Below are 25,393 nucleotides of genomic sequence, written 5' to 3'. Positions count from 1 at the left end.
CCTCGGAACGGCCTCGCTCCTGTCTTCGGGATTCCCGCGGCCCCTGGGCCGCGCCGGCTCCGCCCCCGTCCCCGCCCCCGCCCCCGGCCCGTGCGTCCAGGCTGGCGCCGCGCTGCGCCCCCTCTGCGCCGGCCTCTGCGGCTGCGCGCTGGCGGGGCTGAGGCCGAGGGGTGGGGGTCGCGCCGGGGGCCAGGGGAGCTCCTGTGGCGGTAGCAGCGGTAGCGGGAGACGGAGCGAGCCCAGAGGCCGCGGGCAGACCCGGAGAGAACGGAGGAAGCGGTCATGTCTCGCTACACGAGGCCCCCCAACACCTCCCTGTTCATCAGGAACGTCGCGGACGCCACCAGGTGAACGGCCGCGGCTGCAGGTTGGGGGCGCGGAGGAGGGGCGAGGTAACAGCCGCGCCGCGGAGCCGGGCCGAGGCCCGGCGGAGGCCCGGGACTGCGCGGATCTTCCGCGCGGATCCTCCCCGCGGGTCCAGGCTGCGCCGCTGGGGGAGGTGTGAGCCCTCGGACTACTCCGCGGCCTGGGCGGAACTCGCGCCTCCGCCCTCCTGGCCAGCTTTCAGCCCCGGCGCCGCGCACATCGTGTCCCGGGCCCGCGCCGCTTTCCGCTTCTCAGCACTGCAGCCGGCGGGCCGTGGGGCACGGGGCGCCCCTTTCCGGAGCCCAGGTCGCTCCCCGCCTCGAGCCAGGAGGGTTTGCGCTCCAGCGAGTGCCCGCGCTTCAGGCCCTTTGTCGCCGTGCCCCGATAAAATTGCGCGTCCAATCCTCCTAGATGAAGAGGAACTGGGGCTGGTGAGAATGTTCTGTACCATAATGCGTACTCGGGCCTTACAGTTTCTTTCCCCCAGTTCTGGTCTACTTAGAGACGGTGCCGCTTGCATTTTATTCACACAATTTTATTCTGCATACAAAAAATAACTTCAATGAATGAGATCAGTGCGTTTTTCTTTAAAGTTCTGAGTCCAGTATTAACACTCTTTTTAAGGGCGTGAGTATAGACTCACCTGGTTGATTCTGATTCCCCACCCCTCTGTTGAGAATTCTGTCTACAGAGTGTCTGAACACAGATATTAAGGAATGACTTCTTCATATAGCACTTCCTCCCTTAATGGAGCTGGAGAAATTGGGGGCGGGGGGAGAGGGAACGGTGTTAATAGACATTCTCATTTCACTGGGCTTACTTCATTTACTTCCCCCCCAACCTTTCTACCTATGCAGTACTGTTTTATTGTACATAAGGGAGAGCGGAAACTAAGAGTTTTAATGATTTACATGGGGCCAGACAGGTACAGATATATGGAGCTCTTGACTCCGTAGTCATCTGAGATGAGTATTATAATTTACCTTTGAGGAGTAAATAAACGTTAAGTAATTTTTATTTTTTAGTTATTTTTATTTTTTGTAGACGAAGTCTCGCTTTTGTCCCCCAGGCTGGAGTACAATGGCCCGATCTTGGTTCGCTGCAACCTCTGCCTCCCGGGTTCAAGCGATTCTCCTGCCTCAGCCTCCCAAGTCGATGGGATTACAGGGGTGTGCCACCACATCCGGCTAATTTTTGTATTTTTAGTAGAGACGAGGTTTCGTCATGTTGGCCAGGCTGATCTCGAACTCCTGACCTCAAGTGATCGCCCAGCTCGGCCTCCCAAAGCGCTGAGATTACAGGCATGAGCCACCGTGCCTGGCCAAGTATTTTTTATTTGATCACCCCAAGTACATGTATCACAACTATATGCTGTGGTTAATATATCTTAGTTAACATCTAAAAGGTGCCTTGTTTACATTTCTTCTCTCAGCCTTTTTATCAATATATTACATAGAAAACACAAACATAATTCATGATTTGGGCAGAATTAAAAAACCTTGCAGTTGAACAGACAACTTGAAAATGGAATAAGCATCAAGCCTCTTCAGGGTGTCTGTAGAAAAATCAGAGGTTTCCAATTCTAATGGTTCACAGGGGCCAGCCAGTTAATATAAACGAGTGAAGCTGCCAGCCTATAAGGCACAGTAGGATGGTGTGGACTATCAAATAGAAATAGAATAGCAAATGGAAAAGGAAATGTGCCATCTAAAAGGAGCAGCATCTGCCTCTAGGCTCCAGCTGACAGCTGCCATGTAGACATCTGGACTTATTATTGACATACCTTCCTAGTTGTAAAGAGAAATCAGAAATCTGGATTTCGTATGTGTAATCTCAGTCTTTAGATGTTAGCATTAAGTTGAATCATATGAAAATCCCATTCGTGGCCGGGTGCGGTGGCTCACGCCTGTAATCCCAGCACTTTCGGAGGCTAAGGCGGGCGGATCACGAGGTCAGGAGATGGAAACCATCCTGGCTAGCACGATGAAACCCCATCTCTACTAAAAATACAAAAAATTAGACGGGCGTGGTGGCGGGTGCCTGTAATCCCAGCTGCTCGGGAGGCTGAGGCAGGATAACGGTGTGAACCCGGGAGGCGGAGCTTGCAGTGAGCCGAGATCGCGCCACTCTACTCCAGCCTGGGAGACAGAGCCAGGACTCCGTCTCAAAAAAAAAAAAAAAAAAAAAAGAAAAGAAAAAAGAAAACCCCATTGGTAGATTTGAAAGCTGTAAAATATAAGGCTGGGCATGGTGGCTCACGCCTGTAATCCCAGCACTTGAGGAGACCGAGTTGGGCGGATCACTTGAGGTCAGGGGTTCGAGACCAGCCTGGCCTACCTGGTGAAACCCCGTCTCTACTAAAACACAAAAATTAGCCAGGTGTGGTGGCTGGCGCCTCTAATCCCAGCTACTCAGGAGACTGAGGCACGAGAATGGCTTGAACCCCAGAGGTGGAGGTTGGCAGTGAGCCGAGATCAGGCCACTGCACTCCAGCCTGGGCGACAGAGTGAGACTCTGTCTCAAAAAGTAAATAAATAAAAGAAAGCTGTAAAATACAGCCTGGTGTATACACCTGTAGTCCCGATTACTGGGAAAGCTGAGGTAGGAGGATCACTTGAGCCCAGGAGGTCAAGGTTACAGTGAACTATGATCACACCACTGTACTCCAGCCTGGGTGACAGAGAGACCTTTAGAGAGTCTAAAAAAATAAAAGCTGTGGCCGGGCGTGATGGCTCACACCTGTAATCCCAGCACTTTGGGAGGCCGAGGCGGGTGGATCACAAAGTTAGGAGCTCAAGACCAGCTGGCCAACATGGTAAAACCCCGTCTCTACTAAAGATATAAAAAATTCACCGGGTGTGGTGGCGCGCGCCTATGATCCCAGCTACTCAGGAGGCAGAGACAGGAGAATTGCTTGAACCCGGGAGGTGGAGGTTGCAGTGAGCCGAGATCATACCACTGCACTCCAGCCTGGGCGACAGGGCGAGACTCTGTCTCAAAAACTAAAAAAAAAAAAAAAAAGCAGTAAAATATTGGCAATTTCATATTTATACACATTTTTAAAATGTTTAAACGTCATTCAGGCCAAATAAAACACATCTGCAGGTGACACCTGATCTCTGATCTATGTACTTCATTCACCAATGAGTGATTGAGACTGATAGTTGAGATTGACTGATTTCCTTTTCCATTTTTTCACTTTTTTTTTTTTTTAGCTCTGCCACTGGCAGACTATCAAAATCTACAAGATTATATTACATGAATGAAATCTCTAACATTTGTTGAATACTCACTGTGTACTAGGTGCCATACTAAAAACATTACATACATTAAATTTTCGCAGTAACCCTATAATGTATGGTGGGTTTTTTTTTTGTTTTTTTTTTTTTGTTTTTTTGAGACACAGTCTTGCTGTGTCAGCCAGGCTGGAGTGCAGTGGCACGATCTCGGCTCACTGCAACCTCTGCCTCCTGGGCTCAAGCAATTCTCCTGCCTCTCAGCCTCCCGAGTAGCTGGGATTACAGACATGTGCCACCATGCCTGGCTAATTTTTGTATTTTTAGTAGAGACGGGGTTTCATCATGTTGGCCAGGCTGGTCTCGAACTCTTGACGTCAGGTAATCCGCCCACCTCGGCCTCCCAAAGCACTGGGATTACAGGCATGAGCCACTGCGCCTGGCCGTATGTTCTTTATTAACCCCATTTCACAGATGAGAAACCAACGTTTAGGTTAAGCATTTTGCCTAAGATCGAATAGCAGGTGAGTGATGATATGAAATTAGAATCATCACATGTAATCTATATTAACCTTTTAGTACAAAGTAGTATACAGTATAAGTTAACTAGCAATGTGGCATGTAGACACTTTTTAAATTAGCTTTAAAGGTAGGGCACAGTGGCTCATGCCTGTAATCCCAGCAGTTTTGGAGGCTGAGGCAGGTGGATCACTTAAGCTCAGGAGTTTGAAACCAGCCAGGGAAACATAGCAAAACCCTGTCTCACCAAAAAATACAAAAATTAGCCAGGCGTGGTAGTGCGCACCTGTAGTCCAGCTATTTGAGAGGCTGACGTGGGAGGATTGCCTGAGTCCAGGTGGTCAAGGCTGCAGTGAGTCAAGATTGCACCACTGCACTCCGGAGGTGAGAGTGAGACTCTGTCTCAAAAATAAATAAATAAATAGGCTTTAACATTTAGTATGCTTATAAACAAAATCTTTGGGGCCTGGCACGGTGGCTCACATCTATAATCCCAGCACTTTGGGAGGCCAAGGCGCGTGGATCACTTGAGGTCAGGAGTTCGAGACGAGCATGGCTAACATAGTGAAGCTCCATCTCTACTAATAATAGAAAAAACTGGGCCGGGTGCGGTGGCTCACGCCTGTAATCCCAACACTTTGGGAGGCCGAGGTGGGCGGATCACGAGGTCAGGAGTTCGAGACCAGCTTGGCCAATATGGTGAAACCCTGTGTCTACTAAAAATATAAAAATTAGCTGGGCGTGGTGGCACTCGCCTGTAGGCAGAGGCAGAAGAATCGCATGAACTTGGGAGGCAGAGGTTGCAGTGAGCCAATACTGGCCACTGCACTCCAGCCTGGATGACAGAGTGAAATTGTGTCTCAAAAAAAAATAAATCATTGGGATAAAATGTTAAATAAAACATACGTAAAATTATATACGCAGTGTGATTTCAGTTACAGCCATGCATCAATTAAGGACAGAGATAGGTTCTGACAAATCCATTTGGTGATTTTGTTGTTGTACAAACCCAAACCTACTACATAGTAAAGCCAGCTACACACCTAGGCTACGTGGTGTGGCCTGTTGCTTCTAGGCTACATACCTGTACAGCATGTTACAATACTGAATACTGTAGGCAATTGTAAGACATTTACCTACATGTATCTAAACATAGAAAAGACACTAAAAATATGGTGTAAAAGATTTTTTAAAAGGTACACCTGTCTAGGACAGCTTTGTTATAAGATTATGGGGCCACCATGATATATGTGGTTCATCATTGACTGAAACATTGTTATGTGGTGCATAACTATATTAAAAAATGAAAAAAGGAAAAAACTATATATGGAAAATGAGACTGGGGCCAGGCTCAGTGGCTTATGCTTGTAATCCCAGTGCTTTGGGAGGCCAAGGCAGGAGGATCCCTTGAGGACAGGAGTTCAAGGCCAGACTGGGCAACATAGCAAGGCCTCATCTCTAAAAAAAAAAAAAAAAAAAAAGTTAGCCGGGCATGGTGATGCGTGCCTGTAGTCCTAGGTACTGGAGTTCAAGATTGGAGCGAGCTTTGATTGCACCACTGCACTGCAGCCTGGGCAACAGAGTGAGACCCTGTCTCCAAAAAAAAAAAAGAAAAGGAGACTAGAAAGAAATTACTTTGAACAGTAGGACTTACTTTTCCTCTTCCTTTTTTCAAATATTTTTCAAATTTTATTTACTAAGAATGTTTTAAAACAAAACAAATTAAAAAAATTAAAAGCAGATGACACTAAAAGGCTTTGTGAATTACTGTAAAATTTGACAGAAATGAAATTGAACACAAGAACTGAAGAAATTTTAAAAATAAGTTTTAGGCCGGGAGAGGTGGCTCATGCCTGTAATTCCAGCACTTTGGGAGGCCGAGGCGGGCAGTTCACCTGAGGATGCCAGCTACTCGGCAGGCTGAGGCACGAGAATCTCTTGAACCGGGGAGGAGGAGGTTGCAGTGAGCCGATATCACGCCCTTGCACTCCAGCCTGGGCAACAGAGTGAGGCTCGGTCTCAAAATAAATAAAGTTTTAAAATTTGTGTTATGTTTCTTTTCACTGGTGAAACAAAATGTGGCTTAAGAAAAATAATATCTTTGCTTTTGTACTGCATAAAGGAATAATGTTTTAATGTCAAATATAGTGTATTAATGGAACTCCAGTCTAGGTGACAGAGTGAGACCTGAGACCCTGTCTCCAAAAACAAACAAACAAACAAAAAAATGTGTAAGCAAACTAGGAATGGAAGAGAACTTCTTAACCTAATAAATGTCAGCTATAAAAAACATAGCTAACATCATACTTAATGATGAAAGACAATGCTTTCCTTGTAAAATCAGGAACAAGAAAAGAATGCCACTCTCACAACCGCCAACGTTTTATTGCAGGTCCTAACCAGTGCAACAAGGCAAGAAAAAAGATATAAAATACAAAAATTGGAAAGATAAAAGTAACCATTCTTAGGTGACATATTTGCTTACATAGAAAATACTAGGGAATGAACAAAAAAACTTCTAGAACTAATAAGTTTAGTAAGTTATGAGGATATAAGGTAAATTTACAAAAACTTTATATTTAACAGCAAACAATTGAAAACAATGACAATTTAAAAAAACAGTTGCATTTACCATAGCATCAAAAGGCATACTTACTTAGGAAAACAGTTAACAAAAAACATGCAGAACCCTTTGCACCAAAAACTACAACATATTTTCAAAAGGAATTTTAAAAGCCAGCATAACAAAACCCCATCTCTACTAATAATAGAAAGAATAAGCCAGGTGTGGTGGCACATGCCTGTAATCCCAGCTACTTGGGAGGTTGAGGCACGAGAATAGCTTGAACTTGGGAGGTGGAGGCTGCAGTGACCCGAGATTGTGCCACAGTACTCCAGCCTGGGTGACAAAGCAAGACTCCATCTCCAAAAAAGAAAAACAAGTCTCACCCTATCTCCCAGACTGGAGTGCAGTAGCATGATCGTAGCTCAATGCAGTCTCAAACTCCTGGGCTCAAGTGATCCTTCTTCCTCAGCATCCTGAGTAGCTGGGATTATAGCCACTATGCCTAGCTAATTTCTTTTATTTTTTTGTGGAGATGGGGGTCTCACTATGTTGTTCAGGCTGATCTTGAACTCCTGGGCTCAAACAGTCCTCCCACGTTGGCCTCCCAAACTGCTGGTATTGCAGGTATCAGCCACCATGCCTGGGCAACAGTGGGAATTCTAACACATGTTTTTGGAAATGTAAGTTGGTTGGGCCACTCTGAAGAACATGTTATGAAGCTGAGATAGGCATGCTCTTCCAGCCTACCAATTTCTTTTCTTTGCTGGTGATACTGAAGCAGGAGAATAGGGTCTGGAGGCAGGGAACCTAAGGCCGATTCACACTGACTTCCTAGAACTGAATCAAATGGAGAACTCCATCTCTCTACACCCAAGTAACAAAAGGATCAGGGGCTACTCCCTTTGCACCGTTATTACAGATAAAAAATGGAAAGTACCTCTGACTGGTCCCCTCCTGCAACCAATCAGATTGGTCCCAGGCCAAGTCTTCATGTGTAACTTTGTAGCTTTGCTTCAGCCTCTAATTGGTCGCCTCCCTCCACCAGACTGGTGGTGGGCCAAGTCTTCATTTACATAGGGTGTAACTGAGTAACCAGTGGGAAACCTTAGAGGGTATTTAAACCCTAGAAAATTTTGTAACCAGTGCACTTGAGCAGCTTGCTTGAGCCTGCTCCCACTCTGTGGAGAATCTTTTCATTTCAATAAATCTGTGCTTTCATTGCTTCATTTTTTCATTGCTTTGTGCATTTTGTCCAATTCTTTGTTAAAAATGCCAACAACCTGGAGGACTCACAGGCAAGACCCTCCATTGGTAACAGAAGGATATAATATTTCTTTAAAAATACTGAAAATTATGGCAAGTATGTCAAATACTGAGAAAATAATTTTTTTTTTTGAGACAGAGTCTTGCTCTGTTGCCCAGGCTGGAGTGCAGTGGTGTGATCTCGGCTCACTGCAAGCTCTGCCTCCCGGGTTCACGCCATTCTCCTACCTCAGCCTCCCGAGTAGCCGGGACTACAGGCGCCCGCCACCACGCCCAGTTAATTTTTTGTATTTTTAGTAGAGACGGGGTTTCACCGTGTTAGCCAGGATGGTCTCCATCTCCTGACCTCGTAATCCGCCCGCCTTGGCCTCCCAAAGTGCTGGGATTACAGGCGTGAGCCACCGCGCCCAGCCAGAAAATAAATCTTGTTGGTAGATACATGGGTGTTTATTATTCTCTGTACTTTTTTGAATGTTGAAGTAGATCATACCAAAAGTGCAAAAATAAAACAACAGCTAACAGGTGAGGGAGTGGAGACAGTGAATGGGAATTGGCTCTTTTGAAAAGACCTGTTCATCTGACTCCCATCACCCTTGGCTTCGAGGACTCCAGACCTCTGTGGCACACAGTGCTGCAGGCTCCTCTTTTATATTATCTATGATCCCTTTCCTCTTAGCCACTACATTTGGTTGATGGGATTGGTTGTCTCAGAAGACCTTCATTTGAATCCTAGCTCTACTACTGGCTGTGTAGATCTCTGGGCAAGGTAACTTCTCTCACCCTCAGTCTCCTTAACTCTTAAATGGTAATAGTAATGTATTCTTTTTTCATTGATAGGCAAATATATATTGAGTACCTACTGTGTGCCCAGCAGCTACATTAGGTACAGAGATATGCTGGTGAAGACACCTGCTTTAGCAGTGATTCTCAACCTTCAGTCTCAGAATTGCCTGTGAAATCTTGAAAAAATTAAACATAACTGGGCCTCACTATGGAAAACACTAATTAGGTCCAGAATTAATGCGTCGGGTTGGGGTGCCTCTGTCTGTAACATCCCTTCACAGATGATTACAGTACTCAGGAGAGGTTGAGACTCTTTATGCCAGTCTATGGTCTGTGGGAGCAGGAATTGTGTTTTTCTTGTTTCTCGTTATATTCCTAGAGCCTGGCACATAGTGGGTGCTCAATAAGTATTTGCTTAATTCTGAATAAGTAAAAGAAAAAAGACATCGTCACTGTCCTCAGAAACTAATAGTAAAACATGTTCTATGAGTATTAAATGAAATAAAGTATGTCATAATGTTGACTGAGCTACTGGCATATAGTCGATGCTTAGTCAATTTTTGTTGAATCTTACATGTAATAATTTCTAAATTAGTCACTGGCTTCTAATAATTATATTAATACACACTAATTAATATGCATCTAATCACAATTTTCTGTTGCTTATAGAACTCTTATCAATGTTCTACCATCACCTCAAATTCTGCATTTCTAAACCTGAAAGTTGCTTCTTTTGCCTCTTCCTCCTTGATCTAGCTCTCTTCTAATTTTTGTCACTGACACCATCTTTTTTCCATTTGTCCAGGCTAGAAGCTTCTTAGTCATCTTTGAATCTTTATTTCTCCTGAGCCACATTTTATGATCATAGCTTGATGCTGAATCCCTATGATAGCACCATGAAGCAGTAGGGTGTAGTGGTTAAGATGGACCAGTATGAGACTGAAAATTTGATTTCTAGCTTTGTTACTTGCTGGCTCAGTGACCTTAGATAGTTTACTCTGTCTGTATCACCTGTAATCTGCCTGTATCACCTGTAAATAACCTGAAAATCTGTATCACCCGTAATCTGTCTATATCATCTGTAAATAACCACAGGGAAATTGTAAGAATTAAGTGGTCGTAAGGTGAACACTGGCTAACATATAAATGCACTGTAACTGTTAGCTATTATTGCTAAATATTTTGTCTCTTCAGTTAAATTGTAGCTCCATGAAGATGAATATCATGCTATTTCTTTTTTTTTGGTACCCCTTCTGAAGTACCTAATCACGCTAGAAGGCACATAGCAGGCTCGGAATACCTGTCAGATTTGGGAATACAGTAGTTACTTTGTTTTATGTTTAATATTAAAACATCAATTTTTCTTTAAAGCCTGATAAATAATTTTAGGACTTCTTTAGAATCTAATTCTTGCTATCTGAAAACAAGATTAACATAAACATGAAATTAAAGTGAAGCAAAATGAATGTGTTCTTAGTGAAACAGTTACTTATTAGGTCTTATAATAACTTTCAGAGGTGGATATGCTGGGTCAGTATTTCTGGAAATTAAGCATAACAACCACCTGGAGTGCTTGTAAAGATACAGGTTTCCAGCCTCTAATCCATACTTCCTGAATCAGAACCTCCAAGAGAGGTCTGAGAACCTAGGGAGGTTTTTTTTGTGTTTTCTTTTTTTCTTTTTCTTTTTTTTTTTTTTGAGACAGGGTCTCACTCTGTCCAACCCAGGCTGGATGGAGTGCAGTGGTATGATCTTGGCTCACTGTAGCCTCAACCTCCCCACGCTCAGGTGATTCTCCTGCCTCAGCCTCCTGAGTAGCTGGGACTACAGGCACACGCTACCACACCTGGCTGATTTTTGTATTTTTTTGTAGAGACGGGGTTTCACCATGTTGCCCAGGCTGGTCTTGAACTCCTGGCTTCAAGTGATCCACATACCTTGGTCCCCCAAAGTGCTGGGATTACAGGCGTGAGCCACCATGCCTGGCCTGAGAATGTTTTTTTCCTTTCTTTTTTCCCTTTCTTTCAAAACCTTGCATGATTCTTACAAAAAACAATTTTAGATAATGCTGGTCTAGATGATGTTCTTTCTTTTGAAGGTTTCAAGTGGATTTCTGTAGGCAAAATATTTTAATCCAGGTATTCATATTTCTTTGCCTTATTTCTAAAACACTTCAGGCCTGAGGACTTGCGCCGTGAGTTTGGTCGATATGGCCCTATAGTAGACGTTTACATTCCACTTGACTTCTACACTCGCCGCCCAAGAGGATTTGCTTATGTTCAATATCCTTTATTTTATTGTGTGCATGCGAATATACTGTATATGCGTGCTTATACGTATATGTATTCAGTAGCATATGTTATGAGATTAATATTGCCTAATTAAATGTGTTTATTTCTTTATCTCAGAAGATCTAAAGCAGTCCACAGTAGCTGGCAAGCACCCCCCAGTTTGAACCAACCTGTTAGCTAGAATCCAAGCATAAACCCAGCAGGCGAGACAAAAGGCACCTAAAGTTCAAGCATCAAGGAGTAAAGAGGGAGGGTGGACACAGATATAAAGACCTGGAAGAGGGGAAGTCTTTATCAAGCAAAAGACAAAGCCAACACCAGGTTGAGACTTCGGCTTTCCTACATTTACTCAGAGTTCCAGAGTCAAAGCCAAGTCTGATTTTGTTGGTTCTGCGTCTCTTATAAAGTCCATCTTGCAAGCCTTAAAGAGTAAAGGTCAAGGTTCAAGATCAAGTGACATTGAGGTAATTGCCAGTCTCGTTTTATATTGTATATCTTGAGCTTTTTCTGTTTGTTATTTTTTTAATAAACCAGTGAACAACCTCCTAAAAAAAGTTACTCATTTTTATATAGCTAATTTCCATTATAGCTAGGTTTAATATTATATAATTTATATACATAAGGAAGTTTAGTGGGATATTACAAACCAGTATATGTAATTCCAGATATTTACAGATTGTTTTTATGTTTCTTTTATATTTATATCCCAAGTAGTAAAAACATAAATGTTTGGCCGGGTGCAGTGGCTCACGCCTGTAATCCCAGAACTTTGGGAGGCTGAGGCGGGTGGATCACCTCAGGTCAGGAGTTGGAGATCAGCCTGACCAACCCAACATGGTGAAACTCCGTCTCTACTAAAAATACAAAAATTAGCTGGGTGTGGTGGCGGGCACCTGTAATCCCAGCTACTTGGGAGGCTGAGGCGGGAGAATCTCTTGAACCTGGGAGGTGAAGGTTGCAGTGAGCTGAGATCACGCCATTGCACTCCAGCCTGGGTGACAAGAGGGAAACTCCATCTCAAAAACAAAAAAAAACCATAAACGTTTAAAATGGTAGGTTCAAAAGTAGATACCATTTTTAAAGCACTAAATCAGGTTTTGTTTTAACTCACTTGTATATGTGCAGTTTTGTTTATAAGTAATGTCTCTTAAATGTCAAATTTAAAATTAAGCCTTTTAATGAAAGAGTAATTTTAATTTCAGAATAAAGGCTTCTGCATGCTGATATTCAGTGAAAAACCTGATGGATCCTTTATCTGAAAGAAGGGAGTGAGTCCTAACAGTTTGTAATTTTATAATGCTGGCCAAATTTGGACTTTTTTTTTGTTTTTCTTGTTTTCAAATTACACATGCATACTGCAGCCACATTATTGTAGACACTAAAAGTACAGTTACATGTTTCTTTTGTTCTTTTTATTTTTAGACTCACTCTTCTAAACATAATGGGTCATTTGTTTTCATGAGAAAAAGTGAAAGTTTTTTTCTGATTATTCATATTATATTGAAGATGTGAGCTTAATAACTTGAACTTGATTTTCCTATTAATTTCATTTCACATGTAAATAATGCTTTTAAAATATGTTTACTTGATATCTCATGTTCAAAGTGTCCTTAACAGCTAGTCATATTTGAAGATGTTCGAGATGCTGAAGATGCTCTTTATAACCTCAATAGAAAGTGGGTATGTGGCCGTCAGATTGAAATACAGTTTGCGCAAGGTGATCGCAAAAGTAAGTGTGACTGAATGCTAGATTTTATTTATTCAGCAGAATGAGTTTCAGTGATGACCGATTTTTTAATTTAAAATTCTTTCAGTAAATGATTACTAGTTGAGTGGTTGTTACTGTGGTGTTCAGGTAACGAATTACGTCATAAGTCTTGTTCTTTATGTTCCAGCACCAGGCCAAATGAAATCAAAAGAACGTCATCCTTGTTCTCCAAGTGATCACAGGAGATCAAGAAGCCCCAGCCAAAGAAGAACTCGAAGTAGAAGTTCTTCATGGGGAAGAAATAGGAGGCGGTCAGACAGCCTTAAAGAGTGAGTACAAGAGGACTGAAAACTTCATTTTCTACTTTTTCTGGGAAATAGATATACACATATATTTTTTTGATAGGGTCTCACTGTTTCCCAGGCTGGAGTGCAGTGGTGCGCGATCATGGCCCACTGTAGCCTTGACTTCCTAGACTCAAGCAATTTTCTCACCTCAGCCTCCCAAGTAGCGGGTACTACAGGTGTGCACCACCACACTGGGCTAATTTTTTTATTTTTTGTAGAGATCGGTGGTCTCGCTATGTTGCCCAGGCTCGTCTTAAATTCCTGGGCTCAAGTGTTCCTCCCACCTCAGCCTCCCAAAGTGCTAGGATTACAGGTGTGAGCCACTGCACCCAGCCTGGAAAATATTTTAAAGTTTTTATAAACAGTCCACCTGAGTCATTTTGCTTAATGTACAAACGTAATCAATTTTTGTTAAAAGATAATGCTCTTCTCTATTTATCATATATTGTTATTTAACTTGGGTTTATGGGATTAATTCTTATGTTAAAGTTACAGACTTAACTTTATCTTTTTACATGAGAAGATAATATATAGTGAGCAGAAAACAAAAAGTAAAAAAAAAATACATACTCAGCCACGTGCGGTGGCTCACACTTGTGATCCCAGCACTTTGGGAGGCTGAGGCGGGCGGATCTCGAGGTCAGGAGTTCAAGACCAAACTGACCAACATGATGAAACCCCGTCTCTACTAAAAATACAAAAATTAGCTGGGTGTGGTAGCCACGTTCCTGTAATCCCAGCTACTCAGGAGGCTGAGGCAGGAGAATCACTTGAACCTGGGAGGCAGAGGTTGCAGTGAGCCGAGATCATGCCATTGCACTCTAGCCTGAGCGACAGAGCGAGACTCCATCTCAAAACAAAAAGCAAAAAAAAAAAAACAAGGTGATGTTTTAGATAAATAAAATTTTCCTAAATGTGCCCAACAGTTTGTAATCTTCAACTTTAAAAATGGTTAAATGCGTAAGACCTACAATAAAACATCCAGGTGCAGTAATCTCAGCACTTTGGGAGGCTGAGGTGGGAGCGTCACTTGAAGCCAGGAGTTTGAGACTAGCCTGGCCAACATGGTGAGACCCCATCTCTCCAAAAAAAAAAAAAAAAAAAAAAAGAAATGTAATAAAATCCCTTGTGAAAAGTGGTTGACTAAAGTTAATGTAAATCAATTTACTTATAAAAGATAAGTTATCAAGAATAAATTCCAAGTATGGCAGTACTGAAGAAGACATATTAAGTAGTAATTTGGGGGCAGGGGAAAAGATATTTTCAAGTTATTTATTTTGCTAGCCAGGAGTTTATTTCTATTAGAATAATAGTGAATCACAACAAATTAATTATATGGACCAGGTGCGGTGGCTCAAGCCTGTAATCCCAGCACTTTGGAGGCCGAGGTGGGTGGATTACTTGAGGTCAGGAGTTCAAAACCATCCTGAGCAATATGGTGAAATCCTGTCTCTACTAAAAATTCAGGCCGGGCGCAGTGGCTCATGCCTGTAATTGCAGCACTTTGGGAGGCCGAGGTGGGGGCAAATCACCTGAGGTCAGGAGTTTGAGACCAGTCTGGCCAAAATGGCAAAACCCCGTGTCTACTAAAAATACAAAAATTAGCTGGGTGTGGTGGCACACGCCTGTAATCCCAGCTACTTGGGAGGCTGAGGCAGGAGAATCGCTTGAACCCGGGAGGCAGAGGTTGCAGTGAGCTGAGATCACGCCACTGCTCTCCAGCCTGGGTGACAAAGCGAGACTCTGACTCAAAAAAAAAAAAAAAAAAGAATTTAAATTGATTGTTTCTAAATGCATTACAGCCTTAGTGAACCAGTTTTTTTCTCTTGCTTGATTTAAATAAGGTGGATATTCACATCATTTTCTGCTTTCTAGTGGAAGTAAAGTATAATACTTGACTGTCTCAAATCATCCTGGAGTATCAGGGATAGAGGACCACATCTTTCAGGGCAATGCTATTCTGCTTTGTACTTGTTATAAGACCATTGCTTACCCTCCCTGACCCCAGTTTTTCTCATTTTAAAAATTGTCTTATGGCCAGGTGCAGTGGCTCACACCTGTGATCCCAGCACTCTGGGAGGCCAGGGTGAGATCACTTGAGTCCAGGAATTCGAGAGACCAGCCTGGGCAACATAGTGAGACCCCCACGTTTACAAAAACTAAAAAAAATTAGCCAGGTGTGGTGGCACACACCTGTTCCAGCTACTGGAAGGGAGGGAGGGAGGGAGGGAGGGAGAGGGTGGACTGAGGTGTGAGGACTCCTTGAGCCCAGTAGGTCAAGGCTGCAGTGAGCCATGATTGCACCACCGCACTCCAACCTGGGCAACAGAGGAAGACTCTGTCTCACAATAAATTAGTTAATTAATTAATTAATTAATTGAAATGTAAAAAAAGGTATTCCATAAATCTTTATTAACTTTATATCGAGGAATGTGTATGTTAGAACTCTAAATGTTCCTGAACAGTGTTAAAATTGCTCCTCAACTCCCTTTTCTTTAGTCCAAATATATTTTAGTGTCCTTCTTTCACTATGTTAGGATTTTTTTTCAAGGACATTTTCTTCATTTTGCTTCCTACAGCTGTCTACAAAATGAATGAAATTTAATAATTTCTAAAAGACTGTGAATTTGTTCCAGAATATATTCTACATCAATATATTTTCAGTATAAATATATAATAAAAAATTCAAGAGAGGCCAGGTGCAGTGGCTCATGCCTGTCATCTCAGCACTTTGGGAGGCTGAGGCAGGTGACTTGAGGTCAGACAAGCCTGGCCAACATGGCGAAACCCCATCTCTACTAAAAATACAAAAATTAGCCAGGTATGGTGGCACGTGCCTGTAATCCCAGCTACTTGGGAGGTTGAGGCAGGAGAATCGCTTGAACCCAGGAGACAGAGGTTGCAGTGAGCCAAGCTCGCCCCACTGCACTCCAGCCTGAGTGACAGAGCAAGACTCTGTTTCAGAAACAAACAAAACCAAAAATTAACGCTTTACGTGGTATTATCATTCTCCAAAGAAAGCTTTCTAAATTTCTTCATCTCGTTCAATGTTACTATCTAGTATCATTTTTCTTCAGTCTAAAGAATATTTAGTATTTCTTTTTTTCCTCTTTCAGCTCACCAAGAAGTACCAGGGCAGTGAATATTTAGTATTTCTTACAGTACACATCTGCTGATAGTGAATTGTCTCAGCTTTTGTCTGAAAACATCTTTATTTAATATTCATTTGTGAGAAATATTTTTGCTGAGGATAGAATTTTATATTGGCAGTGATTTTATTTTTCTCTTTAAAAATGTCATTCCATTGTTTTTCTGATATCCATAGTGAGTTGTCAGTCTTATGATTGCTCCTTTGAAAGTAATTTGTCTTTCATTCTTTTCAGATTTTTTTTTTTTTTTTTTGAGACGAGTCTCACTCTGTCACCCGGGCTGGAGTGCAGTGGCACAATCTCGGCTCACTGCAGCCTCCGCCTCCCAGATTCAAGCGATTCTCCTGCCTCAGCCTCCCGCCACCACACCCAGCTAATTTTTGTATTTTTAGTAGAGGTGGAGTTTCTCCATGTTGGCCAGGCTGGTCTGGAGCTCCTGACCTCAGGTGATCCACCCGCCTCAGCCTCCCAAAGTGCTGGGATTACAGGCATGAGCCACCGCACCCAGCCGGTTTTCAGATTTTTTCTTTGACTTTGGTTTTCATCAGTTTCACTGTGATGTGCCCAGTGTAGTTTTCTTTGTCTACGTGGGGTTTATTGAGCTTTTTGAAATTGTGAGTTAATGCTTTTTGTTAGTTTTGTAAAATTCTATGCCATTATCTCTTCAAATATTGCTTCTGCGTTATTCATTCTTTCCTCCGGCCTGTGTGACTGTATGCTATACATCTGTCGTGTTCTTTTATGGATTTCTTAAAATTCCTTTTCTCACATTGTATTTCAGTAGGATGTTGTTCTAATGATCTTTTAGTTAACTGTTTTCTTTTTTTTTTTTTTTTTTTTTTTTTTAGTCTTGGAGGTTTTCTCTTGTTGTCCAGGTTAGGGTGCAATGGCGCAATCTCGGCTCACTGCAACCTCTGCCTCCCAGGTTCAAGTGATTCTCCTGCCTCAGCCTCCTAAGTAGCTGGGATTACAGGCATGCGCCACCACGCCAGGCTAATTTTTGTACTTTTAGTAGAGATGGGGTTTCACCGTGTCAGTCAGGCTGGTCTTGAACATCCTGACCTCAGGCGATCCACTCGCCTTGGCCTCCCAAAGTGGGATTACAGGCGTGAGCCACTGCACCCAGCCTAGTTCATTATTTCTTCTGCTATATCCAGATTGCTGTTAAGACCATCTAATGACTTTTTAATTTTAGATGTCATATATTTTTAGTTTTAAATGTCTGTTTCTTTTTATAGATTCTAGTTTTCACTGAAACGATCTTTTTATCTGTTTTGTCTTTTCCTCTTATTTTCTTAAATATATTACTCATAGTAATTTTTTAAATTCCTGTTTGATGATGCCAATATCCAAATCACTTTGGGAATGATTCTTTTGCCTTTTATTTTCCTTAGTTTTTAGTTATTCTTGCCTGTTTGTTTTTTTTTTTACATAGCATGTTGGACATGGACAAAAAAATTATAGAGGCTCTCCAAAGACAGTTGTTTTATTTTGGCAGACAGAATACTGGCAGATCACTTTGATCTTAAGGCTTGGTTTTGGGCGTTGTTAAAGCTGCTTGTTTTGGCTTTGAATTTATTCCTAGGGCATGGCCCTTACCTCTAGAATGTAGCCCTTCTGGGTTGTTGCCTAATGTTCCTCATTGACCTTTTGGGAGTTTGAACTCTAATCTCTCTCTCAGCACCGTGTGTCTGATAAAAATTTCAGCGCAGTTCTTGAATTTCTGAATTCCGGTTTTTTGCTGGTCCCTTGGAATCTCTTCCCATACACACACAACTTAGAAGATGGCCAGTGATTTAAGGAGAATTTGTAGGCAAATTTTAGAGGTACTTTTTGGTCTCTAATTCACTCCTCTCTAGAGTTTTTGCCTCTCATGTCCCACCCATTTTGGTAGCCCTGAATTAACTTTCTCTCTTCAGCTTAGTCAAATACCCATTTTCTGGCTGGGCTCAACTCCTCCATGCTGTCATTTGAAAAATGGTCTTACTTAGTAAAAGAGCCAAGGCTTGTAATCCCTCAGGTTCTTCCTGCTTGTGTTGATTATCCTCCAGTGCCTTCGAACAGTTGTTTTATAAATGTTGTGTAGCTTTTCAATATAGTTGTTTTCGACTGGGCGCGGTAGCTCACGCCTGTAATCCCAGCACTTTAGGAGGCCGAGGCAGGGGGATAACCTGAGGTCGGGAGTTTGAGACCAGCCTGACCAACATGGAGAAACCCCATCTCTACTGAAAATACAAAATTAGCTGGGCGTGGTGGCGCATGCCTGTAATCCCAGCTACTCTGGAGGCTGAGAGAGGAGAATTGTTCAAACCTGGGAGGCGGAGGTTGCGGTGAGCTGAGATCGTGCCATTGCACTCTAGCCTGGGCAACAAGAGCGAAACTCCGTCTCAAAAAAAAAAAAAATACATGTATGTGTGTGTGTATATGTATATATATATATATATATATATATATATATATATATATATATATATATATGAGAGAGAGAGAGAGAGATGTTTTCTATGGGAAGATTAGTCTAATACAAGCTGTTCTGTCATGGCAGGACCCAAAAGTCCTACATCTAGATTTTTATTTTTATAAGCATTATTTGAACTGTAAATAATTGATTTTTTTAATCTTTTTTCTTCAGATTTTTGTACCTCTTAAGAGCTGTGTAACCCAGACTAAATATGCAGTGCATTTTTCAGAACTGATCCCTATATGTCTAGCAAAGTAAAAATTTTTGGCCATATATTCTAGTATAACAAATATTACAAACTTGTTACTTATGTTTGAACCAAAAGCATGCATAATAAAATGAGAAATTTTTTTCATCTTATCTAGTAAAAATATAACTAATGTTATGTAAAGTATGTAAGTTCCTAAAAGTGTTGTTTCCTGATCTCTTATTTTGTGTGAAATACATGCTCTAACATTATGGATGTTTGCAGGTCTCGACACAGGCGATTTTCTTACAGCCAGTCTAAATCTCGTTCCAAATCATTACCAAGGCGGTCTACCTCAGCAAGGCAGTCAAGAACTCCAAGAAGGAATTTTGGCTCTAGAGGACGGTCAAGGTCCAAGTCCTTACAAAAGAGGTCCAAGTCAATCGGAAAATCACAGTCAAGTTCACCTCAAAAGCAGACTAGCTCAGGAACAAAATCAAGATCACATGGAAGACATTCTGACTCAATAGCAAGATCCCCGTGTAAATCTCCCAAAGGGTATACCAATTCTGAAACTAAAGTACAAACAGCAAAGCATTCTCATTTTCGGTCACATTCCAGATCTCGAAGTTACCGTCATAAAAACAGTTGGTGAACAGCAACAGAAAGAGCACTACGCAGTCTTTAATATAAGTTATTAAACTCTCATTATGTTAAATAAAAATTCTTTAAGGCGTACAGAAAATGCGAGTTGATATTAGTTACTTTGGGCATATGGAACAAATAAAATCTCTAGCTTTGGATTAATACAAATTTGGTCTCCATTTAAAGGGCCCACACTACAAATTATGATTTGTCTGATGTCACCATTTTATGGACCATTTTTTATTTACATTGTGGTAGAAGGGTACTTTTCAAGGGAAATGAGTAAACTGGAACTAATTTTTAAAATTCTACTTGCATAGTATTAGTACTATTAATAATACCTTTTACACAAATATTTTTGACTTTAAAGCACTTTCATGTAAAAAGTAACTATGACTGTATAATTGCATAGAGCAGACTTAAGCTGTTTGACACCTATGTCTCTTTTGTGTCTTCTGTTTAAACTTGGGCCAATTCCTGGTGGATGTTAGTTCATATTACAAAATTCTGATGTTCCAAAAAGTAGAATTTATATAGAGATCAAACATTCAAAAGATACATTCTCTCCTAAGCTCAAAGGTTATATTTTTATTGGGTAGAACAGTATAGGTAAGTTAACGTGAAATTGCATCCTGCACCATGTCCACATTAGTAATATCAGAACTTTTGAGAAATACTGGATTTTGAATGGTTTGAGACTAATTCTTTAAAAATTAGGCTGAGCAACACTCACAGTCCAAAAATATTCATATTAAGATTTACACATTTGAAGAATGGTACATTTTGTATAAAATCATATTTGATACCATTATTTCCACATACCTACTTTTCATCTGTTGCTTAATTTTTTCTTTTTAGAGTTCTTGCTCAACTTTATATAGAATAAGTCTTATTATTTTTGAAAGAGTGTTTAGTACCTTGTATTAAGAAACTTGGCCAAGCGTGGTGGTTCACTCTTGTAATCCCAGCACTTTGGGAGGTCGAGGCGGGCGGGTTGCTTGAGGCCAGGAGATTGAGACCAGCCTGGGCAACATGGTGAAACCCTGTCTCTAAAATTTAAAAAAAAGAAGAAGAAGAAACTCAAGACTACATCTTCAAAAAACAACTTTGCAGTATTTGAATTTTACATTATACTGCCCTTCATTTCTGACAGCCAAATAACTTTATTGATATTTATTGCTTTTGTAGTTGTTATAACTAATAATTTCTTTGAAAATGTGTTGTAGTTTATGTTTTTCAAAGGGTTTTGGTAGTGTTTGTGATAGAATCGTTTTGCATATGATTATTATAGGGGATATATTTATAGAGCTCTACTTGTATACTTTGTGACTTATATTATGAAAACTTCTAAGTTCTCAACCCATACAGTTAGTATTTGTATCCAGAGTGTTTAAGAAAAAAATCTGTCTTATATTTTTAGTATATAGGAGCCAGTGTTGCTTCTATTTGTTTTGAATACAAATTCCAGTTTTCTTTGCATATTAGATCCCATATGTAAGAAACAACCTTACACAATAATTTGTATGCTGGTAATATTTGGACAAGTGCCATAAATTAATGTATATTGTACTTTCTGAATAGATTTTCTCTAATCATAGCAAAATTTATTTCAAAACTACAACTGTTTGAACTATTCTGCTATAATAAAATTTAGTTATAAAATGATGTGGCACTACTGAAAATCTAAAGGATAATCTGAAGAATGAGTAAGACAGATATTGATAGTAATTTTTAGTATTTTCAAAATGTTTGGGTTCATACACATAAGTGAAATCATTTTAAAAACTAGGGGCTGGGCACAGTGGCTCACACCAGTAATCTTAGCAGTTTGGGAGGCCAAGACAGGAGGATTGCTTGAGCCCAGGAGTTTGAGACCAGCCTGGGCAACGTAGCAAGACCCCTTTATCTATAAAAATAATGATAACTAGGTACCATTGTGAAAAATAATAACTAGGGATTGATTATAGTATCTTTACTCTGTATTCACAAATTGGTCTCTATATTCCTGAACATATTTAATCCTTTGATTTACCTCTGACTAGGTTTGTCATTGTAATCCCTAGGCTGCTTAGGAGGATACCATTTGGTTTGATGAAAAAGCTGGAATGATAATAGCTCAAACTCTTTTGAGCATTTAGTACATGCTTGGCACTGTTCTATATGTTTTAAGTTATTCACTCATGTATTTAACCATCAACACTCTTAGGAGGTAAATATCCCGCAATTACTTTTGCACCAACCTAGTACCACTGCAGACAAGGAAACAGATGGCAGAGAGGCTAAGTTACAAGGGCACACAGCCATAAACTTTGGATCTGTAGAGTGACTGGGCTTCAGAGTCCTCTTCCTGACTGCTGTTCCCATGTCTTTTGCAAAGAGAAGTCTTTGACAGGTATATGCTTTATTAAAATCATCTTTAGAAATGAGAGAATAGAAATTAGAAAATGACTGTAGGCTTTGATGAAAATGACTTGTGACTAGGTGAAAATTGTTTGGCTGGGTATCCTGGAAAATGGTCTTCTGGGAATATCTATATTCTAGGGTTCAGTTTTGTCATAGAATTGTTGCTTGGCCCATTTAAGAGAGATACTTTAAGTTGTTTATTAATAAATCAAATGTTTTAATTTTAGACATCTGTGATCAATTCTTTTAAAGACTATATTTATTTAAGTACTTCCCAAGTTTAGTGCAGGGGTACTACCTACCATTTATTCAGGATCATAGAGGGTAAGTTAGGGTCAAAGAAAAGCAGCTGCCATGACAGCTCCTTGCTTGCTTTCTCCCCAGGAATAATGCACAAATAATTTATAGCAGCTGATATTTTTTGGTGTTAACAGATAATAGGGGAATTTGCTGAAATTTTTATTTGGAGCCTCGGATTTAATTTTAGGCCACTGGGCTAATTTATTTTTAAATGTAAGTTAATTCCAGTACTTTATTTGTAAAGTTTACTTGAGATCTAACTATTCTAAGACATGCTGTTGCATTACAAATAAGAATTGCTGCATTTATTTTGATCCCATTGCCAGAGGCAAAATTAGTCAAAATTTAAAGGAATACTTTTGTAATCCTTCTAAACTACATTAAATTTCTGGCTGACCGTGGTGGCTCACACCTGCAGTCTCAGCACTTTGGGAGGCTGAGGTTGGCAGATCAACATGGTGAAAGCAGGTCTCTACTAAAAAATACCAAAAAAAATTAGCCGGGCATGGTGGTGCATGCTACTCGGGAGGCTGAGGCACGAGAATCTCTTGAACCCGGAAGGTGGAGTTTGCAGAGAGCCGAGATGGTGCCACTGTACTCAAGCCTGGGCTACAGAGTAAGACTCTGTCTCAAAAAAAAATAAAATTGTAATTTCTTAGATTTAAAAATTTGTTTTCCGGGCCGGGCGCGGTGGCTCACGCTTGTAATCCCAGCACTTTGGGAGGCCGAGGCGGGCAGATCACGAGGTCAGGAGATCGAGACCACAGTGAAACCCCGCCTCTACTAAAAAAGACAAAAAATTAGCCGGGCGTGGTGGCGGGCGCCTGTAGTCCCAGCTACTCGGAGAGGCTGAGGCAGGAGAATGGCGTGAACCCGGGAGGCGGAGCTTGCAGTGAGCCGAGATTGCGCCACTGCACTCCAGCCTGGGCGACAGAGCGAGACTCCGTCTCAAAAAAAAAAAAAAAAAAAAAAAAAAAAAAAAAATTTGTTTTCCAAAGACAAAGAGGGTAGTAGAATATGTAGGGTACTTGTATAGATAGATACATGTTAATGCAGTACAGTCTGGTGCAGGGGATCTTCACGTGTCATAATAGACCCAGAGCTTCAGGTCTAGGCCCTGTAAAGCGAAATGCCAAACTACTGTGTGTGCATTTCTTGAAAGAAAGGTGATGTAGTTTTACACAATTTTGAAACAAGTCCATGACTCCCAAGGGTTTAAGGACCAATGGTTCAGTGAGACATTTACAGATTTTGAAGTCAATTCAGTTTGAATTCTATACACATTTACTAGCTATGCAACGTTGGACAAGTTACCTAACATCTATGAGCCTCAGTTTCTTTACCTGTAAAATGTGGATATATTTGCCCCATTGGGTTGTTAGGGTTAAAAAAAAAGATGCTTAGCAGAATGCCAAGTACCTGGTAGGCATTCAAATGTCAATTTCTTCTTTCATTTTTCTTATTTAAATATTTAGAAAACATTTCCTAGTACTAAATGTGGATTATGCACCTTAGCATTTAAATCACTCCCTGGATGAAAATAGGGTATTGAGGATACCCTAGGTATATGTTTGGTTCACATAATTCAAAACACCATACTCAACCTACATCTGTTTATAAACTAGTAAATAGGTTACAAATTAAAATATCTAGGCTGGGTGCAGTGGCTTGTGCCTGTAATCCCAGCACTTTGGGAGGTTCCGGGGTAGGGTGGATCATTTGAGGCCAGGGGTCCGAGACCAGCCTGGCCAACATAGTGAAATCCCGTTTCTACTTAAAATACAAAAATTAGCCGCGTGTGGTGGCACACCTTGTAATCCCAGCTACTCAGAAGGCTGAGGCAGGAGAATTGCTTGAAACTGGGAGACAGAGGTTGCAGTGAACCAAGATGGTGCCGCTGCACTCCAGCCTGGGCAAGAGTGACTCGTCTCAAAAAATAAAAATAAAAAAGAGGCCAGTGCGGTGGCTGATGCCTGTAATCGCAGCACTTTGGGAGGCTGAGGCGAGCGGATCGCTTGAGGTCAGGAGTTCCAGACCAGCATGGCCAACATGGTGAAACCCTGTCTCTACTAAAATTACAAAAATTAGCCAGGCGTGGTAGTGGGCACTTGTAATCCCAGACACTCAGGAGGCTGAGGCAGGAGAGTCACTTGAACCTGTGAGGCAGAGGCTGCAGTGTGCCAAGATCACTCAACTGCACTCCAGCCTAGGCAACAGGGGGAGACTCCATCTCAAAAAAAAAAAAAAAAAAAATTTACTGTGTGTCAGGTTTCAGGTTCTTTCAGAATGTTGGTAGATTAAAGGGTCAGTCTCTTCACATGAGAGACTGCCTAGCCAGTAGTTAATATTCAGTCGTATAACTACATTGCTTGCATGTTCATTACTGTTTGGTTTTGTGTGTGCTAAAGCTTGTGTAAGGTGAGTAGTTCCTCAGAAAATGTGTAATTGAAGCGAGAAGCAAAATTACTACTCTAGGAGTAAAATTATATTAACCAAATGCATAAGTACTACATGCTTTTTAGAAATTTGCTTCTTAGAGGTAGATGGAGGGACACGATCCAGAATTCTTAGTATTTGCTTGTGACCACCTGTTTTGTTTACATGATCCAGAATTCTTAGTATTTGCTTGTGACCACCTGTTTTGTTTTTACAGAAATGTAGCTTATAAGACTGATCACCTGTTATCTAAAGAAACAACTATAGCCAGGCACGGTAGCTTAGGCCTGTAATCCTAGCACTTTGGGAGGCTGAGGTGGGAGGATCATTTGAACTCAGGAGTTTTGAGACCAGCCTGGGCAACATAGACCTCATCTCTATTAAAAAAAATAATAATAATAAATTTTTAAAAAAAACTACATTCCAGTTTTCTTAGCTTACTCCTAATAGTATGGACTTAAAATGCTGTTAAGTTGACTTTAATGTCAACAAAAATCTCAATATAAAATAGCCTTCTAAGCCCCAACTGATACCCTGTTTTTTTTTTTGAGACGGAGTCTCGCTGTCGCCCAGGCTGGAATGCAGTGGCGCGATCTCAGCTCACTGCAGGCTCCGCCCCCCTGGGTTCATGCCACTCTCCTGCCTCAGCCTCCCCCGTAGCTGGGACTACAGGCACACGCCACCTCGCCCGGCTAATTTTTTTTTTTTTGTATTTTTAGTAGAGACGGGGTTT

The 25,393-nt window shown here is 41.3% G+C and overlaps 1 protein-coding gene across 5 annotated transcripts; it reads left to right on the top strand.

Annotated features, from left to right (window-relative positions):
• Positions 1-111: 111 nt before the first annotated feature.
• SRSF12 (serine and arginine rich splicing factor 12) lies at positions 112-22,150 on the top strand. 5 transcript variants are annotated; one of them, XM_055258616.2, is made up of 6 exons: positions 117-347; positions 11,142-11,488; positions 12,227-12,292; positions 12,642-12,753; positions 12,920-13,061; positions 19,162-22,150. In XM_055258616.2, the coding sequence occupies exons 5-6, from the start codon at positions 12,931-12,933 to the stop codon at positions 19,529-19,531; spliced, it is 501 nt and encodes a 166-aa protein (XP_055114591.1). In that variant the 5' UTR covers positions 117-347; positions 11,142-11,488; positions 12,227-12,292; positions 12,642-12,753; positions 12,920-12,930; the 3' UTR covers positions 19,532-22,150. The 5 variants fall into 5 exon arrangements, with proteins under 5 accessions (XP_055114540.1, XP_055114591.1, XP_055114600.1 ...); XM_055258625.2 differs by having other exon boundaries at positions 12,630-12,753; XM_055258565.2 differs by lacking the exons at positions 11,142-11,488; positions 12,227-12,292 and adding an exon at positions 10,911-11,032 and having other exon boundaries at positions 112-347; positions 12,646-12,753.
• The last annotated feature ends 3,243 nt before the right edge of the window (positions 22,151-25,393 follow it).

Source organism: Symphalangus syndactylus, chromosome 2 (assembly GCF_028878055.3).
Source record: "Symphalangus syndactylus isolate Jambi chromosome 2, NHGRI_mSymSyn1-v2.1_pri, whole genome shotgun sequence".
Lineage (NCBI taxonomy): Eukaryota > Metazoa > Chordata > Mammalia > Primates > Hylobatidae > Symphalangus > Symphalangus syndactylus.
This window is presented reverse-complemented; position numbering and strand designations above follow the sequence as displayed.